Source organism: Protopterus annectens, chromosome 11.part0 (assembly GCF_019279795.1).
Source record: "Protopterus annectens isolate FY-2018-M chromosome 11.part0, PAN1.0, whole genome shotgun sequence".
Taxonomy (NCBI): domain Eukaryota; kingdom Metazoa; phylum Chordata; order Ceratodontiformes; family Protopteridae; genus Protopterus; species Protopterus annectens.
The window spans coordinates 704,887,493-704,912,361 of NC_056745.1; the positions used below are offsets into that span (position 1 = coordinate 704,887,493).

Here is a 24,869-nt window from a genome sequence, read left to right on the forward strand (position 1 = left end):
TCTAGCCACCCAAGGTGTTTAAGGTTGATGCAATGGTGTGTTCTAAAAGGTTGGCCAATGGCAAACCTGGTAATGTGGTTGTAACAGGTTGGGAGTCTATTAAGTACAGTTTTATTTAAATTAGAGAGAAGGGAGGATGCATATAAAAGGATTGAAAGCAGGTGGGAGCGAGCTATGGCAACCATACCCGGATGGGTTAGGAAGGCTTTTATTCTATACAGTGACCCAGTTTTGTATTGATGGTTTTGATCATTTGTTTTGCATGAAGGTCAAATTTTAGATTACTATCAATTATTACTCCTAACGGTGTTGTAGAGGAGTCAGGGGTGATTATTGTGCCATCTTTTGCATTTATGGTGAAGGTAAATGGTGTGGACCTTTGTTTTGAAGAGAATAGAAGAGAGCATTTTAGTGTTTTTGGGATTTAGTAACAATCGACATTCGGAGAGCCAGGTTTCTATGGTATTAAAGGTAGATTGGTAACAGACTTTAATTCTAAGGGAGATGTGGCTGAGCAAATCAGGGTGGAAACATCGGCATATTGGATACAGCTGACATTCGGGATGACTGTATATATGTTGTTTATAAAGATGGAAAACAGTAGGGGTCCTAATATGGAGCCTTGTGGCACTCCAAGGGAGTTAGGTAATATGTTGGAGAGCTTGTTCTGCCAGAGGACAGCCTGCTGCTTCCTAGTGAGGTAGGATTTAAACCATTGAATGGCACTGGAATTTAGACAGAAAGATTGCAGGGTGTGAATCAAAAGTTGGTGATCCACCATGTCAAATGCCTTTGAAAGATCCAAGAAGAGGACTGAGGATATTTGATTTATATATATATATATATATATATATATATATATATATATATATATATATATATATATATATATATATATATATATATATATATATATATATATATAGACATATAGATAGATATAAACATCGTACATGGATTCAACACATAAGTTCTATTTATCTGTTCTTCTCTTCTGATAATGAAATCATGTATAGTACTTTATAATTCCTGGCTTGTTTCCCTTTACCTTCTTATCAAAATGCTTGGTATAGAATGCATGATTTCAAAGTTCTGCTCCAGTCTGCTGCCAGAATTCACCTTTACCTTAAAAAATATATATATTCAGTGGATATAAAAGGTGTACACACCCCTGTTAAAATGCTAGGTTTTTTGTGATATAAAAATTGAGACCACAGTAAATCATTTCAAAACTTTTCCTACCTTTAATGTGACCTACAATCTGTACAATTCAATTGAAAAACAAACAAATCTGTTAGGGGAAAAGTGTAAAAAATAAAAAAATGTACAGTAAAGCTGGTTGCATAAGTGTGCACACCCTTAAACTGATACTTTGTTGAAGCACCTCTTGATTTAATTACAGCATTCAGTCTTTTTGGGTAAGAGTCTATCATCTTAACTTGGCAGTATTTGCCCACTCTTCCTTCAAGAAGAGCTCTAAATGTCAGATTGCGAGGGCATCTCTTGTGCACAGCCCTCTTTAGGTCACCCTACCGATTTTCTATTATATTTAGGTCTGGGCTCTGGCTGGACCATTCCAAAACTTTCATTTTCTTCCGGTGAAGCCATTCTTTTGTCGATTTGGATGTATGCTTGGGGTCATTGTCGTGTTGAAAGGTGAAATTCCTCTTCATCTTTCTAGCAGATGCCTGAAAGTTTGGGGCCAAAAGTGACAGGTATTTGGAACTGCTCATAGTTCCCTCCACCTTGACTAAAGCCCTGGTTCCAGCTGAAGAAAGGCAACACCAAAGCATGATACTGCCACTACCATGCTTCCCCCTGGGGATGGTGTTCTTTTGGTGATGCAAAGTGTTGTTTTTCTGCCAAATATATCTTTTGGAATTGTGGCCACAAAGTTCAACCTTGGTCTCATCAGACCATAACACATTTTTCCACATGATTTTGGGAGACTTGATGTATTGTTTTGCAAATTTTAGCTGGGCCTGGATGTTTTTTTTTTGTGTAAGAAAAGGCCTCCGTCTAGCAACCCTACCCCATAGCCCAGACATATAGAGAATACGGGAGATTGTTGTCACATGCAGTACACAACCAGTTCTTGCCAGAAATCCCTGCAAGCTCCTTCAGTGTTGCTGTAGGTCTCTTGGCAGCCTCCCTGACCAGTTTTTGTATCGTCTTTTCATCAATTTTGGAGCGACGTCTAGCTCTTTGCAGTGTCACTGCTGTCCCATATTTTCTCCACTTTTTGATGACTGTCTTCACTGTATTCCATGGTATATTTGATACTGTGTACATTTTTTGCACCTTTCTCCTGACAGATTCCTTTCAACAATGAGATCCCTTTGATGCTTTATAAGCTCTCTACAAACCATGGCTTTTCTGTAGCAGGCAATTGGGTAAATGTCAGGAAAATCCTACTAGGACAGCTGAACTTTATTTGGGGTTAATCTGAGTCTCTTTAATTGATGGCAGGTGTGTACCCAAGAAGGCAGAATGTTATAATTAAATCAAAAGGTGCCTCAACAAAGTATTAGTTTAAGGGTGTGCACACTTACCAGCTTATTGTACTTTTTTTATTTTTATATATTTTCCCCTAACAGATTTGTTTTTCAATTGAATTGTACAGGTTATAGGTCACATTAAAGGTGGGAAAAGTTTTTAAATGATTTATTGTGTTCTCATTTTTTTATATCACAAAAACCTGGCATTTTAACAGGGGTGTGTACACTTTTTATATCCACTGTAAATATATACCTACAAACCGCAGAGAATAAATGCTTGTCTTAGTAAATTAAACAAGCCTTGCAGGAATGAGGATGATGGTGGGTTTTCTTACAACTGGAATGGTCAGGACTAGCCACCCAGCAGTGTGATGATAGATGACTATGACTGTTAAAATGACACCCTGAACCAGTGTGCAAAAGTGGGAAAAAGGGGTTGTGGATGAATGGAGTGGTTTCACTTGAATGGCTGAATGTTACAGTATCTACACCCACTGTGTCACTGCATTTATCTAAAAATTAAGTCCTTTTAATGTTATTTTAAATTGTGTGATAGTCCTTTTTCTCCACAGGGTGAAATGCCTTTTTAGAATAATTGCTTTTGATTTTTACAATGAAAGTGCTTCTGTGTTAGAAATGGACAGAAACATTTATCATGCTTTTTTTTTTTTTTTTTTTTTTTTTTTTTTTTTACACCAGTACATATATTCCTTTGTTGAACTGTAGGTGACTTAGCAGAGTGTTTGGAATTCTATTTTTATTCTATAAATTATTTTGCACTTTATATCACTGAAAGACGGGGCCATATTTTTTTTCTTTATTGCCTTTTTCCCAACTATAGATTTTCTCTATTTGCTTGCAGCACATTGCTTTCCATAGCCGCATCTTATTGAAGAAGGAAAAACTGCAGGTTAATTAATGTGATCCACGACATAATTACAATTTATTCACACTTTGTATTGGCATAGGATGCAGTGTATTGAGTAGTACAAGTGGGTAAATACCCCACAGTTTATACTGTCAGCTGTATTATTGCGTTAGCACACTAGAGCTGTAGTCTGCACTGCTTCCTACAATAGTGTTTTCCACATTGTGAATGCCTTTGCTTGAGTGCTTTTGCTATTCCCAGTATTCCAGCCAGCTCCTAGACATCTGCAGGTTGTTCAGAAACTGCAGGACATAACCTGCTTCATCCTTCTGGAAGGACAAGTCAATAATAGACAAACTCATCCTTCCTCTCTGATTCCTGTGGTGCCTTTTGAGCTTGGCTCACAGTTAAGGCTTTATTCCTGTGCACTATAAGCCTGGCCAAACTCTGTGTAGTTTGCTTACCTAAATCTCTGTAGCTGTCTGTTGCATCCATTGAGGTATGTTTTAAAGACTGATTTAATACAGTTGTAAATACCAAATGAATGTTTCTGTTAATTCTAGGCAGAAAGAACAAATGAAGAAAAATAATAATGGAAGGGACGTTGATGAGAGGCTGCTCTTTCATGGCACGGATGACTCAATTGTAGATGCCATATGCCATCAAAACTTTGATTGGAGAATTTGTGGAGCCCATGGAACAGCTTATGGGAAAGGTGAATATTCAGTAAATTAATGCCATTATGACTTGTAATTAAGCACAGTTAATTGAGTCTACCAAGGCATGCAAAAACTCTAACCTTTATTTATGTCAGTAGGTAAAGCATATTTGTGTCTTTATAATACTGAAGTGCCTTAACCTTCTGCAGACCTGTCATGGCCTTTCATTTAACTGTGTAAGTGGGTAAGACAAGGCACGTAGGAACTGTGACCTCTTTTTTGTATATGTTTTAGTAATAAAAAGTTTATATGAATACTTTTTGGGTACTTATCAACAAAAACTATCAGCCTGGTAGTTGGATGTTGTTGTTCTGTGCATTTATTATAAAATCAATAAAACATCATCTCAAGTTCAAACCAGGCACAATACTGACTTACAAGTTCACTCGCTGGATCGCTGGTAAGCTGTGCTAGTATGTGAAGGAAACAGCCAAAGCTATAAATCCAAAGCGAAGTTCCACATTAAATAGGATGTTTAAAGTCTTTACAGACCAAGAAACAGTTTATACATGTAAAATGCTGACAGTCTCTTCAAGCAAACTGGAAACAGACTTGGAAGTTAGAAACTTTCAATAATTCCAAAACCTTTATTCAAGTATAAAAGGGGTAAGCGCTTTCGCCAAGCGGCTTTTTCAAACCATCAAAACCATTGCATTGAACTGACACACCTTATATACAGAGCTCATAATTAATGGGTGTTCCTTACAGAGTCAAACATTTAAAGGTGTATGCCACATAAACTCAAGACAACATTAACTAAGAATACAAATGCATGTTTGCACATAAGTATATAAAAAAACTTATATATAATAAAAACTATTTATATATATATATATATATATATATAAAAGACTTGCATAACATAGCAACATACAACTAAGCAATGATTAAATAAAATAACATAAATATGAGATAAGATAAAAAACTAAAATAAAAATGCATGAATTCATTTAACATTAATTCTTCTACTCTTGAGTGCTGGTTTAAGGGGGGTTCTGTCATTGAGTCCAGGATAGACATGTGCTTGTAATCTAATAATCCACCCAGTTTCCATTTGTTCAGTATCATTTTTAATGTCCCCACCTCTAATATTGGGTACATTAATATGTATAACAAAGAACTTAAATGCATGTGTAATATCATTCTCTAAAACATGTTTCGGTAAAGCATTAATTGTGGATCTAATGCGTATCTGATAAATGTGTTCCCTTATTCTATCCTTCAGTTTTCTGTCGGTCTTGCCGACATAGAAGGCAGTGCACTTTGCAATATAGACCACATGTTCAGTCTCACAATTCGCATTAACTTTAAAAGTAAAAACTCTTGTAGTAATTGGATGTATAAACATGCTGGTAGTAATAATACTAGAACAAAAATTACAAGTCATAGAAGTAGGATGACATTTTTGGCTTCACACGCTAAGCAGCAGTGATTTTGAAAATCTTAATGCAGCTTTCTCATCTTTGGAGTCTGATTTACTGAAATTAAAATGTCTGCCAATGCAGCGCTTTCATTTTGAAGCCTGCATTAAAAAGAAGATTATACCTCGAGGACTGAGGATCTTAAAGATGCCAACAACGGGGAATACATATCCAGATTTATTGTACCGGTGACAACAACTTAACATCGATGTGAGCATTAAATATATGACTTTGCTTAATGACTTTTTTCTACCCGAAGAGCTTGCCCTACAGGACTTGATTAAAAGAAAACAGAATGACCTATATGCCCAATTTAAAAACTGTGTGATAGAGCCGATGTTTGATCGATTGGTGGACAGTGTCTGTTTATTTGAGAAAAGACTATTGGAGCAAAAGAAGCACAAACTGTCTAGGGACACCTACGATTTTTTACACGGCCAAGTCTTTACTTGGCCCAGGAACAACAATGGTAGTTCCAATAGACAGAATGCTACACAAGTTAATCAGAACATTTTTACTAATAACAAAGTTTCTGAGAAAGTCAATAGTGATGTGTCAACTGCTTCTTTTAATGCCACCATTCCTGAATTTAGTGTCCCCAGTGATGGCATTCTTACTGAGGGGACTAATAGTTCAGAAAACAGTCATACTGTGGGTGATGTGCAACTAATACGCAACAATGATATTGCTTCTGGAATTAACGTTAGTAATAGCAATAATGATATACAACCTGTTATAAATCATAGCAATGTTTCTACTAGTCAAGAACAGCAATTAATTGATTCTGCTACTATTAGTAACAACAGTCTAAATCGTGTTAACACTGACATCTTGACAACAAATGATTTAGTGGTTCACAGAAAAACACATTTAATGACCAATGGGATTAATTTAAACGAGACATGCAGCCCTTTCCCCATTCCAGGCACTTACAACAGGGGCAGAAGTCGTTCCATGAGCAGGGGGAGGCAGAAAAGGAAGGCTGTAGGGGGGGAAATGAGGGAACCCACACTGAAGAAGATGTGGGAAAAAATGACTTAGTTTGGAACCTCTCACATAGACCTTTAGATAGGTATGAGACTGAAGTCTTAAATAAGGGTTTGTCTTTCATGCCTTCTAAGAAAAGTGATATAGTAGACACCGTTTTAGATATTAAATTATTTGTGAGGAATATACAATTAAAACTGCTTTTCAATAATGCCTCTACTGAGACTCAGAAGTCAGTATACCGAAAACCTAGTACCTATGTACCTATATTGCATCCACTGTTGGATGCTTATAGCAAAATTGTGGAGAAAGATTTATACACAATGGCCGATGGAGCCACTGAGAAAAGGAACAGGGATAATTTGACTTTTAGACAAAGAAAGGCATTGAACAATTTGAAAAATGATAGAAACATTTCAATTAGACCAGCCGATAAGGGCGGCCCAATTGTAGTCCTAGACAAGACCAGTTACAATATTAGCATGGAAGAAATGTTAGGTGATACTAACTTTTACGTTTCTATTACTCTCCCAGATGTTGGAATACATATAGCACAAGTATATAATAGCCTAGAAGACTTACTTAAAATAGGTATAGTAACAGATGAACTTTATAATTTTCTATTTGTGGAGAATCCAGATAGTTTCGGGATGAGGATGGGTCACAGAACCCTTATCTATTTTAATAGAAAAGACATTGCGACCAGTAGTAAATATAAATCCATTTATTTTGAGAGATTCCAAGCAATTTCTCTTGGACTTATATGAGGGAACAAGGATGCTACCAGATAATCACCCTTTTTTAATGGTGACCATGGACGTCAAGTCCCCTTTTTACTAACATTCCCAACCTAGTAGGTATTGAGAGCATACAACATTATTTGTTGGACCATACCAGATATGCTACCAAGCAGGATAGACTTCATTTGTCTTCTATTAGAGGTAGTATTGGAAAACTACTTGTTTATGTTCAACCAGAGCCTATTTTTACAAAGGGATGGTGTGGCTATGGGCACACCATGTGCCAGTAGCTACGCCAACCTAGTGATGGCTTATTGGGAAGAACATAAACTATTCCAAATGGATCTGTATAAAAAATATGTCTTCTTTTACAGACGTTTTGTAGATGACTTGTTTTTTCTCTGGGCTGGCAATGCAGTAGAATTAGATATATTTTCTCAGAAAGTTAATTTACTATCATCTTTTTTAAAATTTACTATGACAGTCTCTCCTGAAAGTATAACATTCTTGGATGTTTCTATCCAACGTTTAAGAAATGGCAAACTTAATACAGGAGTGCATAGGAAAGCATGCTATAAGAATACCCTTTTGCACAGGGACAGTATGCACCCTAGTCATATTTTTACCAATATAGTAAAAGGGCAAGCTATACGTGCTTCGAGGTTGAATCCTATACAGATCAATTATATGACGGAATTAGGTGAATTGCGTAATAGACTAATAACTAGGAGATACAGAATGAAAGAAATTCATGAAGCCTTCCAACACACTGAAAGGCTTACAACAGGTAGGGCTTGTCCCATTTTTTCTGAAGAAGGCAGTGCATTTTATAGTGAGGACAGTATGAGAGCATCTGTAAGCCATGATAAAAAGCAGAAAGTATCATTGTACTTTACGCAAAATGTCCACCAAACTAAGCAGATTCTTTACAAACACTGGGATATCTAAACTGTGGACCCAGTTATTAAGGAAATTGTCGGGAATCACCCACAATTCCTTTTTAGAAACAAAATGAATCTGCACAGACTTTTGTGTTTTCCAAGCCAAGAATGTCATCCTACTTCTATGACTTATACAGGTACGCAACCGTGTAATAAATGTAATTTTTGTTCTAGTATTAATACTACCAGCATGTTTATACATCCAGTTACTACAAGAGTTTTTACTTTTAAAGTTAATGCGAATTGTGAGACTGAACATGTGGTCTATATTGCGAAGTGCACTTCCTGCACTGCCTTCTATGTCGGCAAGACCGACAGAAAACTGAAGGATAGAATAAGGAACACATTTATCAGATACGCATTAGATCCACAATTAATGCTTTACCGAAACATGTTTTAGAGAATGATATTACACATGCATTTAAGTTCTTTGTTATACATATTAATGTACCCAATATTAGAGGTGGGGACATTAAAAATGATACTGAACAAATGGAAACTGGGTGGATTATTAGATTACAAGCACATGTCTATCCTGGACTCAATGACAGAATCCCCCTTAAACCAGCACTCAAAAGTAGAAGAATTAATGTTAAATGAATTCATGCATTTTTATTTTAGTTTTTTATCTTATCTCATATTTATTTTATTTTATTTAATCATTGCTTAGTTGTATGTTGCTATGTTATGCAAGTCTTTTATATATATATATATATATATATATATATATATATATATATATATATATATATATAAATAGATTTTATTATATATAAGTTTTTTTATATACTTATGAGCAAACTTGCATTTTTATTCTTGGTTAATGTTGTCTTGATTTTATGTGGCATGCACCTTTAAATGTTTGACTCTGTAAGGAACACCCATTAATTAAGAGCTCTGTATATAAGGTGTGTCAGTTCAATGCAATGGTTTTGATGGTTTGAAAAAGCCGCTTGGCGAAAGCGCTTAGCCCTTTTATACTTGAATAAAGGTTTTGGAATTATTGAAAGTTTCTAACTTCCAAGTCTGTTTCCAGTTTGCTTGAAGAGACTGTCAGCATTTCACATTTATAAACTGTTTCTTGGTCTGTAAAGACTTTAAACATCCTATTTAATGTGGAACTTCGCTTTGGATTTATAGCTTTGGCTGTTTCCTTCACATACTAGCACAGCTTACCAGCGATCCAGCGAATGAACTTGTAAGTCAGTATTGTGCCTGGTTTGAACTTGAGCTGATATTTTATTGATTTTATGCTGACTTTTTTCGTTCTTTTGCTCAAGTTCATTTGTGTGCCAGTGGTATTGCTGTTTACTTTTTATATCTATGCATTTATTGTTTACTTTCTATTTGTTTTCTTTTTATGTTCTTTTCCCATACTTAGTCCCTCTAAATCTATTCGGCCACTTATGTCCTTCCTTGTCACATCCCAGGAAATTCCTGCTGATTCATCTCAACATGTGTGCATGTATTTACTGCTATTCTGCTGTACTGTACAATATGCTCTTCTGTCGTAGAACTTAGTAGCCCTCCGTTTATGTAATACCATTCTTCTGTATCTTATACAGTAGTCTTTGCATCTCTCTCTCTTACCCCACCTGTAGCAGGAAAGTCACTCATCTATGAATGCTATACGTAAGCCTAAGTATAATGACCAGTGTTAGTAATCTATACTACTGTAGTTGCAGTATTTATTTGCTATTGATTGCTCACATTTATCATACTGGCTTCTCTCGTGTTGTTCTTTATTTAAGGCCTTTAGCCAGGTCTGTAACACGTACAGTACAAATGTGACATTTCCATACTGCATAAGCACTGCTTAGCAGTTATTAATGTTCAAGATATTTTATTTCTCATCTCTTTGGGTTTTATAATTAAGACTACCTACACATTGCTGTAGCATGTGCTTCTTGTCTTCTAAAAATTAATTGATAGTTGATTGTAATGTTTTATTAGACTTTTACTCCTCTTTTTTTATTGTAACCCTTTCTAAATGCAATGAAAGTATTTTGTGGTGTTTTTCTACCCAGGGCCTCCACTGAAAGAGGGGACCTTGTGCCCAGTCAAACTCCCAGTAAGCAAATGCTAATAAATGAAAGCACAAGCCAGCACAACACCAACAAGTAATGAAGCAAATGATGCCCGAAACCACAGGAGACTAAAAGTACCACTCCACCATTCGGCACTAACCCTCACCTGACTTAAATTAAAAATGTTAGTCACCCACTGTTTCGAATAATCACACAATCGTTGTCTGTCTGGGCCATATCAATTTCTACTGAGTCTGTCTGTAGTGGGGGGGGGGGCTTCTCATTCCTCTCCTCCCTCCCCCTCTGTGTTGCCCTTGGTATCCCTCTTTACCAGATCTCCAGTTCTCTTGTCCCCCTTTCCTCTGGTTCATTAATCATTCTGATCTTCTCAGAGGTGGGGTCCTTAAAGGGTCTTTCATGTCTGGTTGTTATCACCCTCCTCTGTATTTCTGTTTTCCTCAAAATATCACTTAAATCATAGTGACGACTGTGTTGTCCTAATGGGGGATCAGGATATGCTTTCTCATTATTATAGTCTACTTTGTCCCTATCTAACTTCCTGTCTTTTCTATTTTTCAGTTCATTAAGCTCATTTTCAACAGCTTGAAAAACACAGTAAAAGTCATTACTTTTCTGTTGAAACAAGTCATTATTAATACTCGCATCCAACTTGTTAATGTCACTAATGAGCAAAGACATTTTCCTGTTGTAAGCAATGAACAATTCCAATAACTCGCATCCTTGCCTATTAAACAGTTTGATTAAGTCCTGGTGCAGCTGCGAGTTCCTCACAAGTCCTGTGAGATATTTCCACTTGCGTAGCCCTTTTGGCACTTGTTCCTGTTTCAAACACTTGCTCAAGTAACAGTTTTCCAATTGCAACTTTTTATATTTGAAAATCGAGTCTTTGAAAAGTCTAATCTGGTTGTCTAAGTTCCCAGTAGTCAAGCTCATGCTCGCATTACTATTTCCCCACACCCCGTCTTTTCTGTGCCATTGTTCAACTGAGAAAGCCATTGTGACACCACCAGAGCTTCCAGGGCCACCACGCCAATAGGAATCCATGTTGCCCATATTCAGATTTAAAGAAACAGCTCCTTTTAAGGTTCCACTGTCTGAAACACAAGTTCTTTGGCCAGGAGTGATGAAAAACTGCTCCAGTTGTTGCAATGGCAAATTAAACCCTCTAGTCATTGTTTCTGAATTGTTGTTAGCAATAAGTCCTTCAACTTTTGTTGTTAATTTAGCAACAGTCACTGATAGTGCTGATATAGATTGCATCACATGCTGCAAGAGTCTCACCCTGTAGTTCACCTCTATACATGACAAACCAAACTATTGAAGAACAAACCAGCACAACACCAACAAGTAATGAAGCAAATGATGCAGGAAACCACAGGAAACTAAATGTACCACTCCACATTGTCTTTATTTAGCACTTTCGTCTTGGTAACAGACTTCTTCAGAATGATAACCAAGTTAATTAATTCAGTTAAAATACTCACTCCTGCCTTCTCATTGGTTAAAACACAGACAAATCTCATAGCAATCCCCTCCCATGTTTAAAAACATATAAACTTGTTCAAAGTAATCTAAAAATCCATAGGAAAAAATCCACATAATATCCCCACAGCAACCCAACTTAGACAATACAAATAAAACCTAGTATGAAACAATAACATCAGAGTTAAAAAAACAAGAAGTTGCTATTTTTCTTACATAAAAAAAGCAGATTTAAGTTTCAGTAGTGTGCATAAAGACATCCTGTCATTCAGCCCAGGTGGTTCACATGCATTGATATTAATCTGCCACCTCAGTTCTTTATACTCTAAAAAAATCATCAGAAGGACCTTCACGTGGTCCCAGGTCCACATGGTCAATGGCACAAAACTTGAAGGTATGTGTAGGGTAGGTGTCAATATGCATGAATTAAGACATTGTTTTCATTTCTGTGCCCAGTATCATATATGTGTTGATACACCCTTTGCCTCATGGCCCTATTACTTTTTCCCACATAGAATCCGTCACATTGTTGGCATAATGTAACGTAAACTACTCCCTTCAAGTAGCAATAATACCTCTTCAAAGGTCTAATAGTACCAAAATTCTTGATTTTAATTTCCTCCAAATCAACCATGTAATGACATTGGGAACATCGCCCATGTTTGAAAGTACTCCCTGGTACTGTTTTTTGTACTTTCCTTTCCAATAGTCCCTTGAGGGAAGTCTCTTTCTTGTAGATTACTCTTGGTCTTTCTCCAGTCAACCTAAAGGAGCTATGTCTGTACTGAAAACTCTCCAGTATTTCTGTATGACGTCCCTTATGTCAAAGAAATCAATAGTATAAGGTATAACAAATACTCTATTGAACTCAGTTTCATTTGTATGTTCCTGCATCCCTACCAAACCAGTGCCGGTATTTTACAGAGCTTTAAACGAACCACCCAGTCTCTTCTTTGTTACCTCCTTGACAATGTTCTCAACAAAATTGTCCGGGTACCGCCTCTTGCTCAACATCTCTTTGAGTATACCACATTCATGTAAAAAGTCTCCAATATCCGAGATCATTCTCACAAGTCTGACATACTGCCCCTTCACCAGAGCTTTCTTTTGGTGTAAGGGGTGCCAGCTGTGGAAATGTAAGAGCGAGTTTGCATAAGTGGGTTTTCTGTATAGATGGGAAGTAAAAGTTTTGTTGTTGTAATCCTTTCTGGTAGTGACATCAGCGTAATTAAGGCAGTCCTTGTCCGCTGTCATAGTAAACCTCAAGAATGGGTTGTTTCATTGATGTAATCAAGAAACATTTGCAGTTTCTCCTCCCCATCTTAACAAAATAAAACTAGGTCATCAAGGTAATGTCCATACAGTGCCCAGGAGTACTTGTATAATGAACTAAAAATGAACATGTCCTCCCATTGACACAGCACAATGTTGGCAAATGTAGAGGCGCAATAGCTCCCGTCACTACCCCCGGTCTTTGTTTGAAAAGATATGAGTATTAATAATGACTTCTTGTTTCAACAGAAAAGTAATGATTTTTATGGTGTTTTTCAAGCTGTTGAAAATTAGCTTAATGAACTGAAAAATAGAAAAGACAGGAAGTTAGATAGGGACAAAGTGGACTATGATATCGGGAAAGCATATCCCGATCCCCACTAGGACGACAGAGCTTTAAATGAACCACCTAGTCTCTTCTTTCTTACTTCGCTGACAATGTTCTCAACAAAATTGTCCGGGTACCCCCTCTATGATAGAAGTGATATTTTTTGAGGAAAACATAATAACAGAGGAGGGTGATAACCAAACAGGCATGGAAGACCCTTTAGGGACCCCACCTCTGAGGAGATCGTAACGATTAATGAACCAGAGGAAAGGGGGACAAGGGAACTGGAGATCTGATCAAGAGAGATACCAGGGGCAACAGAGAGGGGGAGGGAGGAGAGGAATGAGAACAGGTCCCCCCCCACTACAGATAGACTCAGTAGAAGTTGATATGGCCCAGACAGACAATGATTGTGTGATTATTTGAAACACAGTGGGTGACTTTAACATTTTTAATTTAAGTCAGGTGAGGGTTAGTGCCGAATGGACAGACCTGTTTGAGAAGGGCCTTAATTTTGTGCCAGCTAAAAAAGCTAATGTGGTGGACACCATTTTGCAACTTAGAATTGTCACCAGGAAATTGAATCTAGTCTTTTACTTCCCTAAGGGGGAAAGTATGAGGGCCCCAGGTAAAAAGACCAAGTACTTTTATCGCCCCATCCCACCCTATGGTGCAAATGTTTGCGTGGTTATGTGAAAAGGCAATTAGAAGCCTGGCTTCAAGAGCTAATAAATTCCAGATGAACAACTTGACAATGGATGAGGCAACACTTCTGAAGGACATCTTAGACAATAATGACATCAGAATCATGAAACCAGACAAGGATGGGGGGTTGGTTGTTATGGACTGTAGTGACTACATCAGTAGAATGTTTGATATACTGTATAGTGACACCTACAGTGAAGTCTCCTGGAATGAGTTAAACATTGCTTATAGAAATATTGATTTAACTTTGGATGAACTTTTGTTGAATGGACAAATTAATTTAAACGAGCATGAGTTTTTGGAGACATCACACCCTAGCATTCCTGCGATTTTTGGAATCCCAAAAATTCACAAGTCCATCTCAAAGCCCCCCCCCCCCTCCCCCAGGTCCCATTGTCAATGCAAAGGCATCTAAAACCTTCTGCATAGCAAAGTATATTGACATTAAAGTCAAGCATGTCCTTGACCTTAGACCTACACTGTTTAAAGACTCGTGAGATTTTCTCGGTAAAATCAAACAATAAATATATAATGACAAGTTATTGATGGTGACTATAGATATAAGGGACCTGTTTTCTGTGATACCCCATGAGCTAGGTCAGAATGGTTTTATGACTATCTATGTAGTAATACTTCCATGGAACACAGCAAAATTTTGACACTAAGAACTTGCATGGAATTAGTTCTTGAACAATTTCCTAAGTTTTGAAGGGCAACTTTTCAAACAAAGACAGGGCGTAGCAATGGGGGCTGTTGCGCCCCTACATTTGCCAACATTGTGCTATCTCAATGGGAGAACTTGTTCATTTTTAATTCATTATACAAGGACTCCTGGGCACTGTATGGACGATACCTTGATAACCTAGTTTTATTTTGGAAAGATGGGGAGGAGAAACTGCAAATGTTTTTTGATTACATCAATGAAACAACCATTCTTGAGGTTTACTATGACAGCGGACAAGGACTGCCTTAATTACCTTGATGTCATTATCAGAAAGGATTACAACAACAAAGCTTTTACTTCCCATCTGTACAGAAAACCCACTTATTCAAACTCACTCTTAGATTTCCACAGCTGGCACCCCTTACACCAAAAGAAAGCTGTGGTGAAGGGGCAGTATGTCAGACTTGCGAGAATGATCTCTGATATTGGAGACTTCTTGCATGAATGTGGTATACTCAAAGAGATGTTGAGCAAGAGGGGGTACCCAGACAATTTTGTTGAGAACATTGTCAGGGAGGTAACAAAGAAGAGACTGGGTGGTTCATTTAAAGATCTGTTAAACACCTGCACTGGTTTGGTAGGGATGCAGGAACATGTGAATGAAACAGAGTTCAGTAGAGTGTTTGTTTTACCTTATAGTATTGATTTCTTCAACATAAGGGATGTCATACAGAAATACTCAGCATAGACATTGAGTCCTTTAGGTTGATTGGGTAAAGACCAAGAGTCTACAACAAAGAGACTTCCCTCAAGGGATTATTGAAAAGGAAAGTACAAAAACCAGTACCAGGGGGCACTTTCAAATGTGGGCGATGTTTCCAATGTCATTTACATGGTTGATTTGGAGGAAATTAAAATCAAGACTTTTGGTACTATTAGACCTTTGAAGAAGTATTATTGCTACTCGAAGGGCATAGTTTACGTTGCATTATGTCAACAATGTGACAGATTCTATGTGGGAAAAACTAATAGGGCCTTGAGGCAAAGAGTGTATCAACACATATATGATATTGGGCACAGAAATGAAAACAATGCCTTAATTCATGCATATTAACACTTATCCTACACATACCTTCAAGTTTCTTGCCATTGACTATGTGGACCTGGGACCATGTGACAGTACCTCTGATGATTTGTTAGAGTATAAAGAACTGAGGTGGCAGATTAAAATCAATGTATGTCCACCTGGGCTGAATGACAGGATGTCATTATGCCCACTACTGAAACTTAAATCTGCTTTTTTATGTAAGAAAAATAGCAACTTCTTGCTTTTTAACTCTGATGTTATTGTTTCATACTAGGTTTTATTTGTATTGTCTAAGTTGGGTTGCTGTGGGATATTATGTGGATTTTTTCCTATGGATTTTTGGAATATTTTGAACAAATTTGTGATGTTTTTAAACATGGGAGGGGATTGCTGTGAGATTTGTGTGTTTTTTAACCAATGAGAAGGCAGGAGTGAGTATTTTAAGTGAGTTAATTGACTTGGTTATCATTCTGAAGAAGTCTGTTACCAAAACGAATGCGCTAAATAAAAACAGTGTGGAGTGGAACTTTTGGTCTCCTGTGGTTTCCTGCATCATTTGTTTCAAATGCTAATAAACAAATATATAGTAAGAAGGTACTTGGCTGTTGGCCCTGAGGCCCTTATAAGCCTAGCCCATGTTTAGACAAGTCAGCACCCAAAGAACCTGTCCAGCAGGGACACAGGTGGAATCCCAGGGGTGTGTTTTCTGTTTCCCATCCAGTTATTCAGGTTGCGCTTAAAAATGGATAATGAGGTACTCTGCTTGACGTGGAGAAGGAGTCTATTCCACAGATGGGGGAGTCTCTGGGACACACATCTGTCCCGCCAACAAGTTCTGTTGATATCACAGACCAGGTTGAGGTCACGTGTACAGGTTACTTGAGTGGAGCTTGACTTGCGGTGGATATGCAGCAGTCCCCATCAAGGTGGGGTCTGAGATTGCTTTGTATGCCAGACAGAGGTCAACTCTGAGAAGTCTGTATGAAACTGAGTAGAGGGACAGGGCTTTTAGCCTGTCTGTATAGAGTAGATGTGTGAGGCCCTGGATTCTCCTGTTGAGGAACCTCTGTGGTCTGTCCAGCTGCTGCATGTGCTTTGCGAGCTACATGCTGAAGGGGGTGTTGTACTCAATAATTGGCCTTATAACAGAAGAATACAGGGATGTTATGACCTCTTTGTCCCTGGATAAGATACCCTTACTTATGAGGTGGGCCATATAGAAAGGTTTCCGTACAATGGAAGCAGCATGATGGTCAAAAGTCAGGTTGTTCTCAACCTGGGTGCTCAAATCCCTCACTACTGATTGCATACTTAGGACGTTGTTATTAATGTGATAATATGTGGGGACATCACTCTCCCCAAAGGGGATGATGATGCATTTTTTGGCATTCAGCTTGAGGCCATGTTTCTGACACCAGTTATTTGTTTGGGTGAGATCCTCCATCCACATCACTTGGGGAATTGATGACCATGCCCAGCTTGCAGTCATCTGCAAACTTGGTCAGCCATAGACCACTGGTTTTAGCCTGCACCTCAGAGAAGTATATCCCAAATAACAGAGCCCCCAGGACTGATCCCTGAGGTATGCCGCTCATTGCAGGTCTACTGCTTGAGGTGGCTTCCCCTATTTTGATTAGGTGGGTTCTATCAGTGAGCCAGTTTTCTATCCATCTGGTAACATATGGATTACTGCCTTGTTGAGAGAGTTTATCTATTATGCCCAAGTGGGGAATAGTGTTGAAGGCTTTGGCCAGGTCAAGGTAGGCAGTGTGCACTGTCTTCCCCTCATCCATGGCTTTGGTGACTGTCTCAAAGAAGTCAACCAGATTTAACAGACTTGGCCTCCCCTTGACAAAGCCAAATGTGTGGGGTCGAGTGTTTGGAGGTTGCCAGTGTCCATAGTAATGAGGTCCAGGATAATCTGTTCCATGGCCTTGCAGATCAGTCTAGTTAGGCTGATAGGTCTATAACTTCTCTGATCGGTGGACACTCCACCTTTGTGTAACGGGATGACAGTGGCTGTCCTCCACTTGGCCGGGACAAAGCCAGTACTCAGGCTTTGGTTGAATAGAATGCCTAATGCTGCTGCAAGTTCATGCCTGAGTTCATCTAGGATGCAGACTGGAATTTTATCAGTTCCCATGGAGGCTGTGTTTTTTGCCTTTGTGAGGACAGTGATAACCTGTTCCCTAGAGATAAGGGGTGGGGGCCAGGTACTGGGGATGACTGATTTACTGATGGTGGGGACAGAGGGGTGAAGTTTCCACTGAATCTGTCAGCCAGTAGATTGGCTTATATCTATAGCATTTGTGTATGTGGTGTCCTTGACCACCAGTTCTGAGCAGATCTGGGTGCGTCCTTTGAGATTGCAGACATATGTGAAGAAGGCTTTATGATTGTCTCTAGTAGATGTGGCCAATTTGGACTCGAAGTTGGCTTTAGAGAGTTCTTGCCAGCTTGTTTTAGATGCATGCTTTTACAGCGAGTCCCCTGATTCCTTATAAAATGGAATCTTTCTACTACTCCTTTGGAAAAGTTGAACAGTTAGCTTCCACTGTGTAGGGAAAGTTGCTGCAAGACCACTGTCTAATCATTAATCATTTAAAATATCAGACATGCATTGCCTAGTCCCAGGATGTGTAGTCTGAATGGCTGAAAATCCAAACTGACATTTAATAAGTATGAGATTGTGATTTTTTTGAAATATTAACTTTATCCAAAGTGTATAGATCGTATGGTATGTATAAATTCAGGGGATGTGGGGACAGTTGCCATATATGAGGGGGGGGCTGCTCCCCTATAAAAAGCAAGTTTAAAGAGGAACAAAGGTTAATCAGAGAATGGGTTGTGGTGTGTAAGGCTTTGGTCTAGGAGGAGGAGATACAGTTAGGTATAGTTTGTATATATAAACTTTAATCACATGAAGACTGTCCATTAAAATAGAGATTCTGCTTGGGTTAATTTGCTGTTAGTGGGGCTCATTATATGTGCCAACAGGTGTTATATTTGGGTGTACAGAATGATTAGATGATGCTGTTTTACATGGAATTAGTATTTTTGAAGTAAGATTAAAATAGCCCAAGTTTGGAAGGTGACTTCTATACAAGTAGACATTACCTGGGGAAGGAGGGAGGGTAAGTCATTTCAGCTCGTGTTGGCAAGTACCATTTTGGTGCATTATCACATTTTTATGTTTGTTTTGAGTATTTTCAGTGGGTTTTAGTTGCTGCCGTTGAATTGTTGTATGTAAGTTTATGTATGGTAGCGAGTGAGGGCAAAGCAGTCAAGGAAGGTGTGTGTATTTCATTTTTTTACTGAGTGCACCCAGTTAAGTTGGTACTGCATAGTAACATGAGAAATGTGTATTTTACAGTAATTTTAGATAGTTTAGCCTTTTTGGGTTGCAAGTAGCTGTTGAAGCTTTAGCAAAATTAATAATGCCTTTGCCGTCCTTTTCTTTGTTGTTGATAGTAAGCAAGTGCTTATCTTGTAAAAATGCACCTGACTTTTTATTTACTTCTTGCTCGTGTTATTGGCAAGGTCCTGGAAGGTTGGATTTATAGTTAAAATGCCATGTTTCTTTTATGAATGCTCTGTTTGAATCCATACAGTACTATGACATTGTGGTCAATGAAGATGTATGGGGTTCTGGCAGAAATTAGAAGTTTACATATTTTCTCTTTTAGTATTAAATCCATTTTGTTAATACAGGTTATGATCATCCTAAACCTTTTTGTAAATCAAAAATGATATTATCTATGCTCTTAGTTATGTGGATCGTAGTAAGGTCATATTTATGTTGTAGTATATGGATGCATTTCATCAGTGAAGAGAGTAGTACAAATATGAATCCTTGTGGTCACCTATATTGGTGCAGTAAGGTGTAGAGTTCTGCTACGCTGTGGTGTGTATCCTGTTATATATGTAGCTTATAAAAACCATATTAGCACAACTTTGAGCAGCCTGAGAAATGAAGCTTGGTATACATCATAGAAAGGCTGATTGCTTCAAATGAGAAGTCTAGAAAATAGTGTTGCCATAGATAAACATTTGTCTTTGATGCAACATACTTTACTAGCATAGTAGGGCTGTTTGATTAATGTACCTTTATCTAAGTCTTTGATTTGTACATCTGATAAGTTATGATGACTGCGGTAATCTACAAGTTGTTCATGAACTATGGATTTCTGTATTTTGGACTAAGGGCTTAGTGTGTTTATAGGCCTATAGTTGTCATGTTGATCATTTTTATGCATTGGAAAGACTTTCATTTGTTTCTGTAAGTATGGGAAGAAGCCTTCAAGTAAACTGTTAATAAGCTTAGTGTGGCATATAAAAGTGAAAGGTGATACTTTCTTTTGTTGTTCTAGTGGTAGATTATCTATGGAAGCACTATGACCTTTCACCTCAGAACATATTTTTTTAGTGATGGCACTATCATTGTTTGGAAACAGAACTGCTCATAGTTCTTTTTCCATGAACATGTAGTAGCTGGTGGAGTTGAGTATTATTGCTCTTTGAAAAAAATCTGCAGATTTGTTGCCCACATCCTTTAATGTGGGCTGATGTGTTAGAGTATCTTTAATGCTACTTTTTGTCCCAGTGAGCTCATTGATATGATTTCAGAGGGGATTTGACCAAGAAACTATCCAAATCCCTCTCTGGGTCTTTATCTGTGCAGGAGAAGAAGGCTGTTGACACAGAACTGGCCATCCTACAGTCCCTGTCAAATGTGTCTGTTCACTTTATCTTGAATAACTCTAATGCGCCAATGACACATTGAGAGCAGCAAACAGGAGAATAAGTTGTTCGCTGGCATGCCTGGATGCATCTCTGTGATGTGGCAGAGCACTTCAAAATGTCCTTTGTTAATGCTCCCTATTATGGGTCCTCTGTGTTTGGGCAAGACTTTGATGTTGCAATATATTTATTTACCCACCCTGCCAACCTCTGGTAGAACCCAGAAAGGTGGGAAGAAACTGTGATTATGCAAGTTTCAAGGTTTTTCCCAGAAAGTGTTTTATTTATCTATGGAAGCACTATGACCTTTCACCTCAGAACATATTTTTTTAGTGATGGCACTATCATTGTTTGGAAACAGAACTGCTCATAGTTCTTTTTCCATGAACATGTAGTAGCTGGTGGAGTTGAGTATTATTGCTCTTTGAAAAAAATCTGCAGATTTGTTGCCCACATCCTTTAATGTGGGCTGATGTGTTAGAGTATCTTTAATGCTACTTTTTGTCCCAGTGAGCTCATTGATATGATTTCAGTGGGGATTTGACCAAGAAACTATCCAAATCCCTCTCTGGGTCTTTATCTGTGCAGGAGAAGAAGGCTGTTGACACAGAACTGGCCATCCTACAGTCCCTGTCAAATGTGTCTGTTCACTTTATCTTGAATAACTCTAATGCGCCAATGACACATTGAGAGCAGCAAACAGGAGAATAAGTTGTTCGCTGGCATGCCTGGATGCATCTCTGTGATGTGGCAGAGCACTTCAAAATGTCCTTTGTTAATGCTCCCTATTATGGGTCCTCTGTGTTTGGGCAAGACTTTGATGTTGCAATATATTTATTTACCCACCCTGCCAACCTCTGGTAGAACCCAGAAAGGTGGGAAGAAACTGTGATTATGCAAGTTTCAAGGTTTTGCCCAGAAAGTGTTTTATTTATTTATGTATTTATTTTTTGTAGCCAATGGTTGTTCTAATTGCAGCATTAGAAGAATGCAGGTGCTTAATGACTGCTGTTGTAAGAAAAACTGGGAACAGCATACAAGTGTAAGAGAAAGGCAGAGTGTGTGGCGTACTTTTTCTGCATATTTAGATGTCACATTCATGCTGAAAAGTACAAGGAGTGGCTGCCAATATGTTCTATGTGGGATAAAAAAATCCTGAAATGTGCTTCATTGAGAATGAGCCCTGTGTGTGTTAACTGAGCTTGAAGCTGCCTCAAAGTAAGGCATCTTTTTCGCATAGAATGTCAGACTTTAAAACAATGTAACCTTAAAATACTGGGTATGAATACACAATCATTCAACCCTGGGAAGATGGTGGCATTTAACTTAATTTGCCACCACAGTTCACAAGCCTCAATTAAATCTTCCCGGGCTCACCTCTTGTATCCTTGTGCACCATTTCTATATCAAAAAACTTAAAATTATGATCAGGGTACTGCAGTATGTGTTTATATAATGCAATATTCTTATTTTTCTTTTTTATATCCAACATATGCTCCAACATCTGGTCCCTAAGTCGCCTTTTTGTTTTACTGATGTAAAAACCAATACAAAGCTGCCAAAACCGCTGCATGTATCACCCCCATTAAATTACATGTGTAATGATCTTCACCAGAAATCCTTTCCTTATTAAGAATGTTATTTTTCTCCAATATATGTTTACACTGGGTGCAAAATCCATGTTTTTAAGTCCCTTTTCTCTTAGCAGAAATCATATTAACTTTATCCATGTTATCAAACATTTAGGCCCTGGGAAGATTTAATTGAGGCTCGTGAATTGTCGTATTTTAAGGTTGAATTCTTTTAAAGTTTGACCTTCTAGGTAAAGTTTTTTCCTAGCGGATGTTTATATTGTTTAATCTTTTTCACATAAGTAGATTCCACTACAGAATCATTAATACATAAAGTGTAGATGATATTCCAGTTCCTGTTAGAGAAATTGTGTAATATGATCTGCTAAATCAAACCATGTTGGCTTTGCCCAGCTATAAGCTGTTTTCCTCACTCAAAAAAGCTAGAATGACAGAAATGATACTAAATATTAATGACTGGCAACTGACAGAGTGGAAGGGAAAGGATGTGATGGGCATGGTCATCCAAGGTGGGAGGGCCCTTGTTGAAATGCTCTCTAAGAGAGATGTCATTCAAAGATGAGAGTTCCGTCATACATAATCAAGTGGGGGGGTACTTTAAGCGGAGCGAGCAAGTCATAAAAAAATATCAGTGGATTAAAGCACAGATGAGCTGAGCTCCCCAGGACACCCACAGCATCTACGACAGTCCCCAGCAAAAACAGTGCAAGTCCAGGGGGGGAGTGGGGGGTTGGAGATTAGCTCATAGACCCAGCATTGTCATTGAGTACTGGGGGCCAGGAATGTAAACCTGAGGAGGTCTGAGAGGACAAAAAAAAAAAAGAAGAAATTAGACTAAATACACATGTGCCTCTACTGAAGTGATGATGTATATCCATAGCTGAAACAGTCCATGGCCAGTCAACAGAGTCATACAATCTACTGGTAGCCTTGGTTTCACTGTGAATCCAGGTAGTTTATAGGTACTATATGTGTTCCCCAATAGTTTTTTTTCCAGTAGGAAAAGACCATCTAGTAAACCCAGGTTCCAGTATTGTAGGGTATCTTTTAAGAAATTGAAACCAATACCTCTCAGTGCGGACTGTACATTGGGCCTGTTCTTTCATTAATTGCTGTGTTCCTTTCACAGAAGACAGAATCAGTGTTGACAGACAAATAATGATGGTAGCAGGTTCTGTCTTTTAATTATGCTGGTGTGGTACTGTCTGAAAGTTCATAGACTAAAGGCAGAATCAGTGGTGTGACACCTGTGCACTAGCCCAGCAATCAAGGAGCCTCAAGCTTCACCACTAACACCAGTGAGGGGTGTCCATATAGGGAAAGGATAATAAATACACACACAGTAAAGTGCAATTTCCCTTAAGGGCATACCAAGATCACAGTCAGTCTGGGGCTGGTTTCTCCCTTTCTCTCCAGATCTCCAATAAGACTCTCCACTGGCGCAGCTATAAGGTCCAGATCTCAGCCTAGTGGGCAAGCTAAAACCTCCACCAACCCTCTCTGTCCAGCCACTGCTTCGTGTCCTGCCCAAGTAGCTGACACACACACACACACACACACACACACACACACACACACACACACACACACACACACACACACACACACACACACACACACACACACACACTTTGAGATGAGTTATATACAGCCACACAGACACTCCTAGAGAAGGCTGGCACAGGTTCTCCAGCTGTGCCCCTTTTACCCAGACTATACAGTAGAAATCACTGCCACCACCCACTAATACTTACCAGCTACCAAAATACCCTTATGAAAGGGCGTCCAATTATACTGTGCAATATTATTATCCAAATGGTAAGTGCAATTGAACAGTCAAAGCTTATTTGGAGTGACTTGGACAGCATCACTATATACATGCAGTGTACTCTAGAGCTTAAAATATCCCTACACAAAACAGCCACAGTTGAAAGTTTTAAAAATATTTAATAATAACTAAACAGAAGACAATACTTCTTACTACACAGTGCTAGTCAAGAGCTCAGAGATCATAGGAAAATGCTTAAAATAATATAGTAGAATAGTTCTGACATCAGCACAGAAAAACACTTAGTCTAATCGTCCTATGTCCTAGCTATTTCTAAGAGAAACACTAAAGTCTAACATCCTACTCACATACAGACACAGGCGGAGTGGTGAGCTGGATGTTCTCAAGACAAATGCTCAAATGCTCTGATTCTTTCTGTTCTTAAATTGATAACATAGTACCACTGATTTATTATAGATTACATAAATTCTTTCTGGTTCCCAGGCTAACAGAAGCTCAAAGGTTAATAGCCATTTTGGTCTTGCAGCTGGTCAGGAGGCCAGAGCAATAAAATAAATTATACATGCAAATTCTAACAGTTAACTCTGGTCTGAAAACAGTAGCCAGAATTCCTTCATTTAGACATCTTGGCTCCGGGCACTGAGATCAGACAGTCATAAAATGCTTGACTTACCTTTCTTACAGCAGAATGCACTGTTACATTTTTGCAGTTCTACATTTAACACCATTTTTTCCTATTTAAGAAAACAAGCCCATGGCTTTTATTAATATTTACAAATGACAGAATTTTCTACAAAATTCTATCTGACTAGGCTGGCAGCCTTTACCTGTCTTCATATATCTCCACCCCCCCCCCCCCGGAGAACTCAAGCTAGTTTTTCAAGTGACCCTTGAGAAACGTTAGGTCTGAGTATACCTTACCCCATTCCCTGTCTTGAGAGCCCATCTGTATTGGCATTGCTAATCCCACTGAGGTGCTGCACTGACA

General features: G+C 38.4%; 1 protein-coding gene across 8 annotated transcripts in view; it reads left to right on the top strand.

Annotated features, from left to right (window-relative positions):
* Positions 1-24,869, top strand: part of LOC122815566 (protein mono-ADP-ribosyltransferase PARP12-like) — a 981,818-nt gene that overhangs the window by 914,514 nt on the left and 42,435 nt on the right. For all 8 annotated transcript variants that reach the window (XM_044088163.1, XM_044088164.1, XM_044088168.1 and 5 more), the window contains one exon: positions 3,930-4,081. In XM_044088163.1, the coding sequence (XP_043944098.1) occupies positions 3,930-4,081 (152 nt within the window). The remainder of the gene's footprint in view (positions 1-3,929; positions 4,082-24,869) is intronic.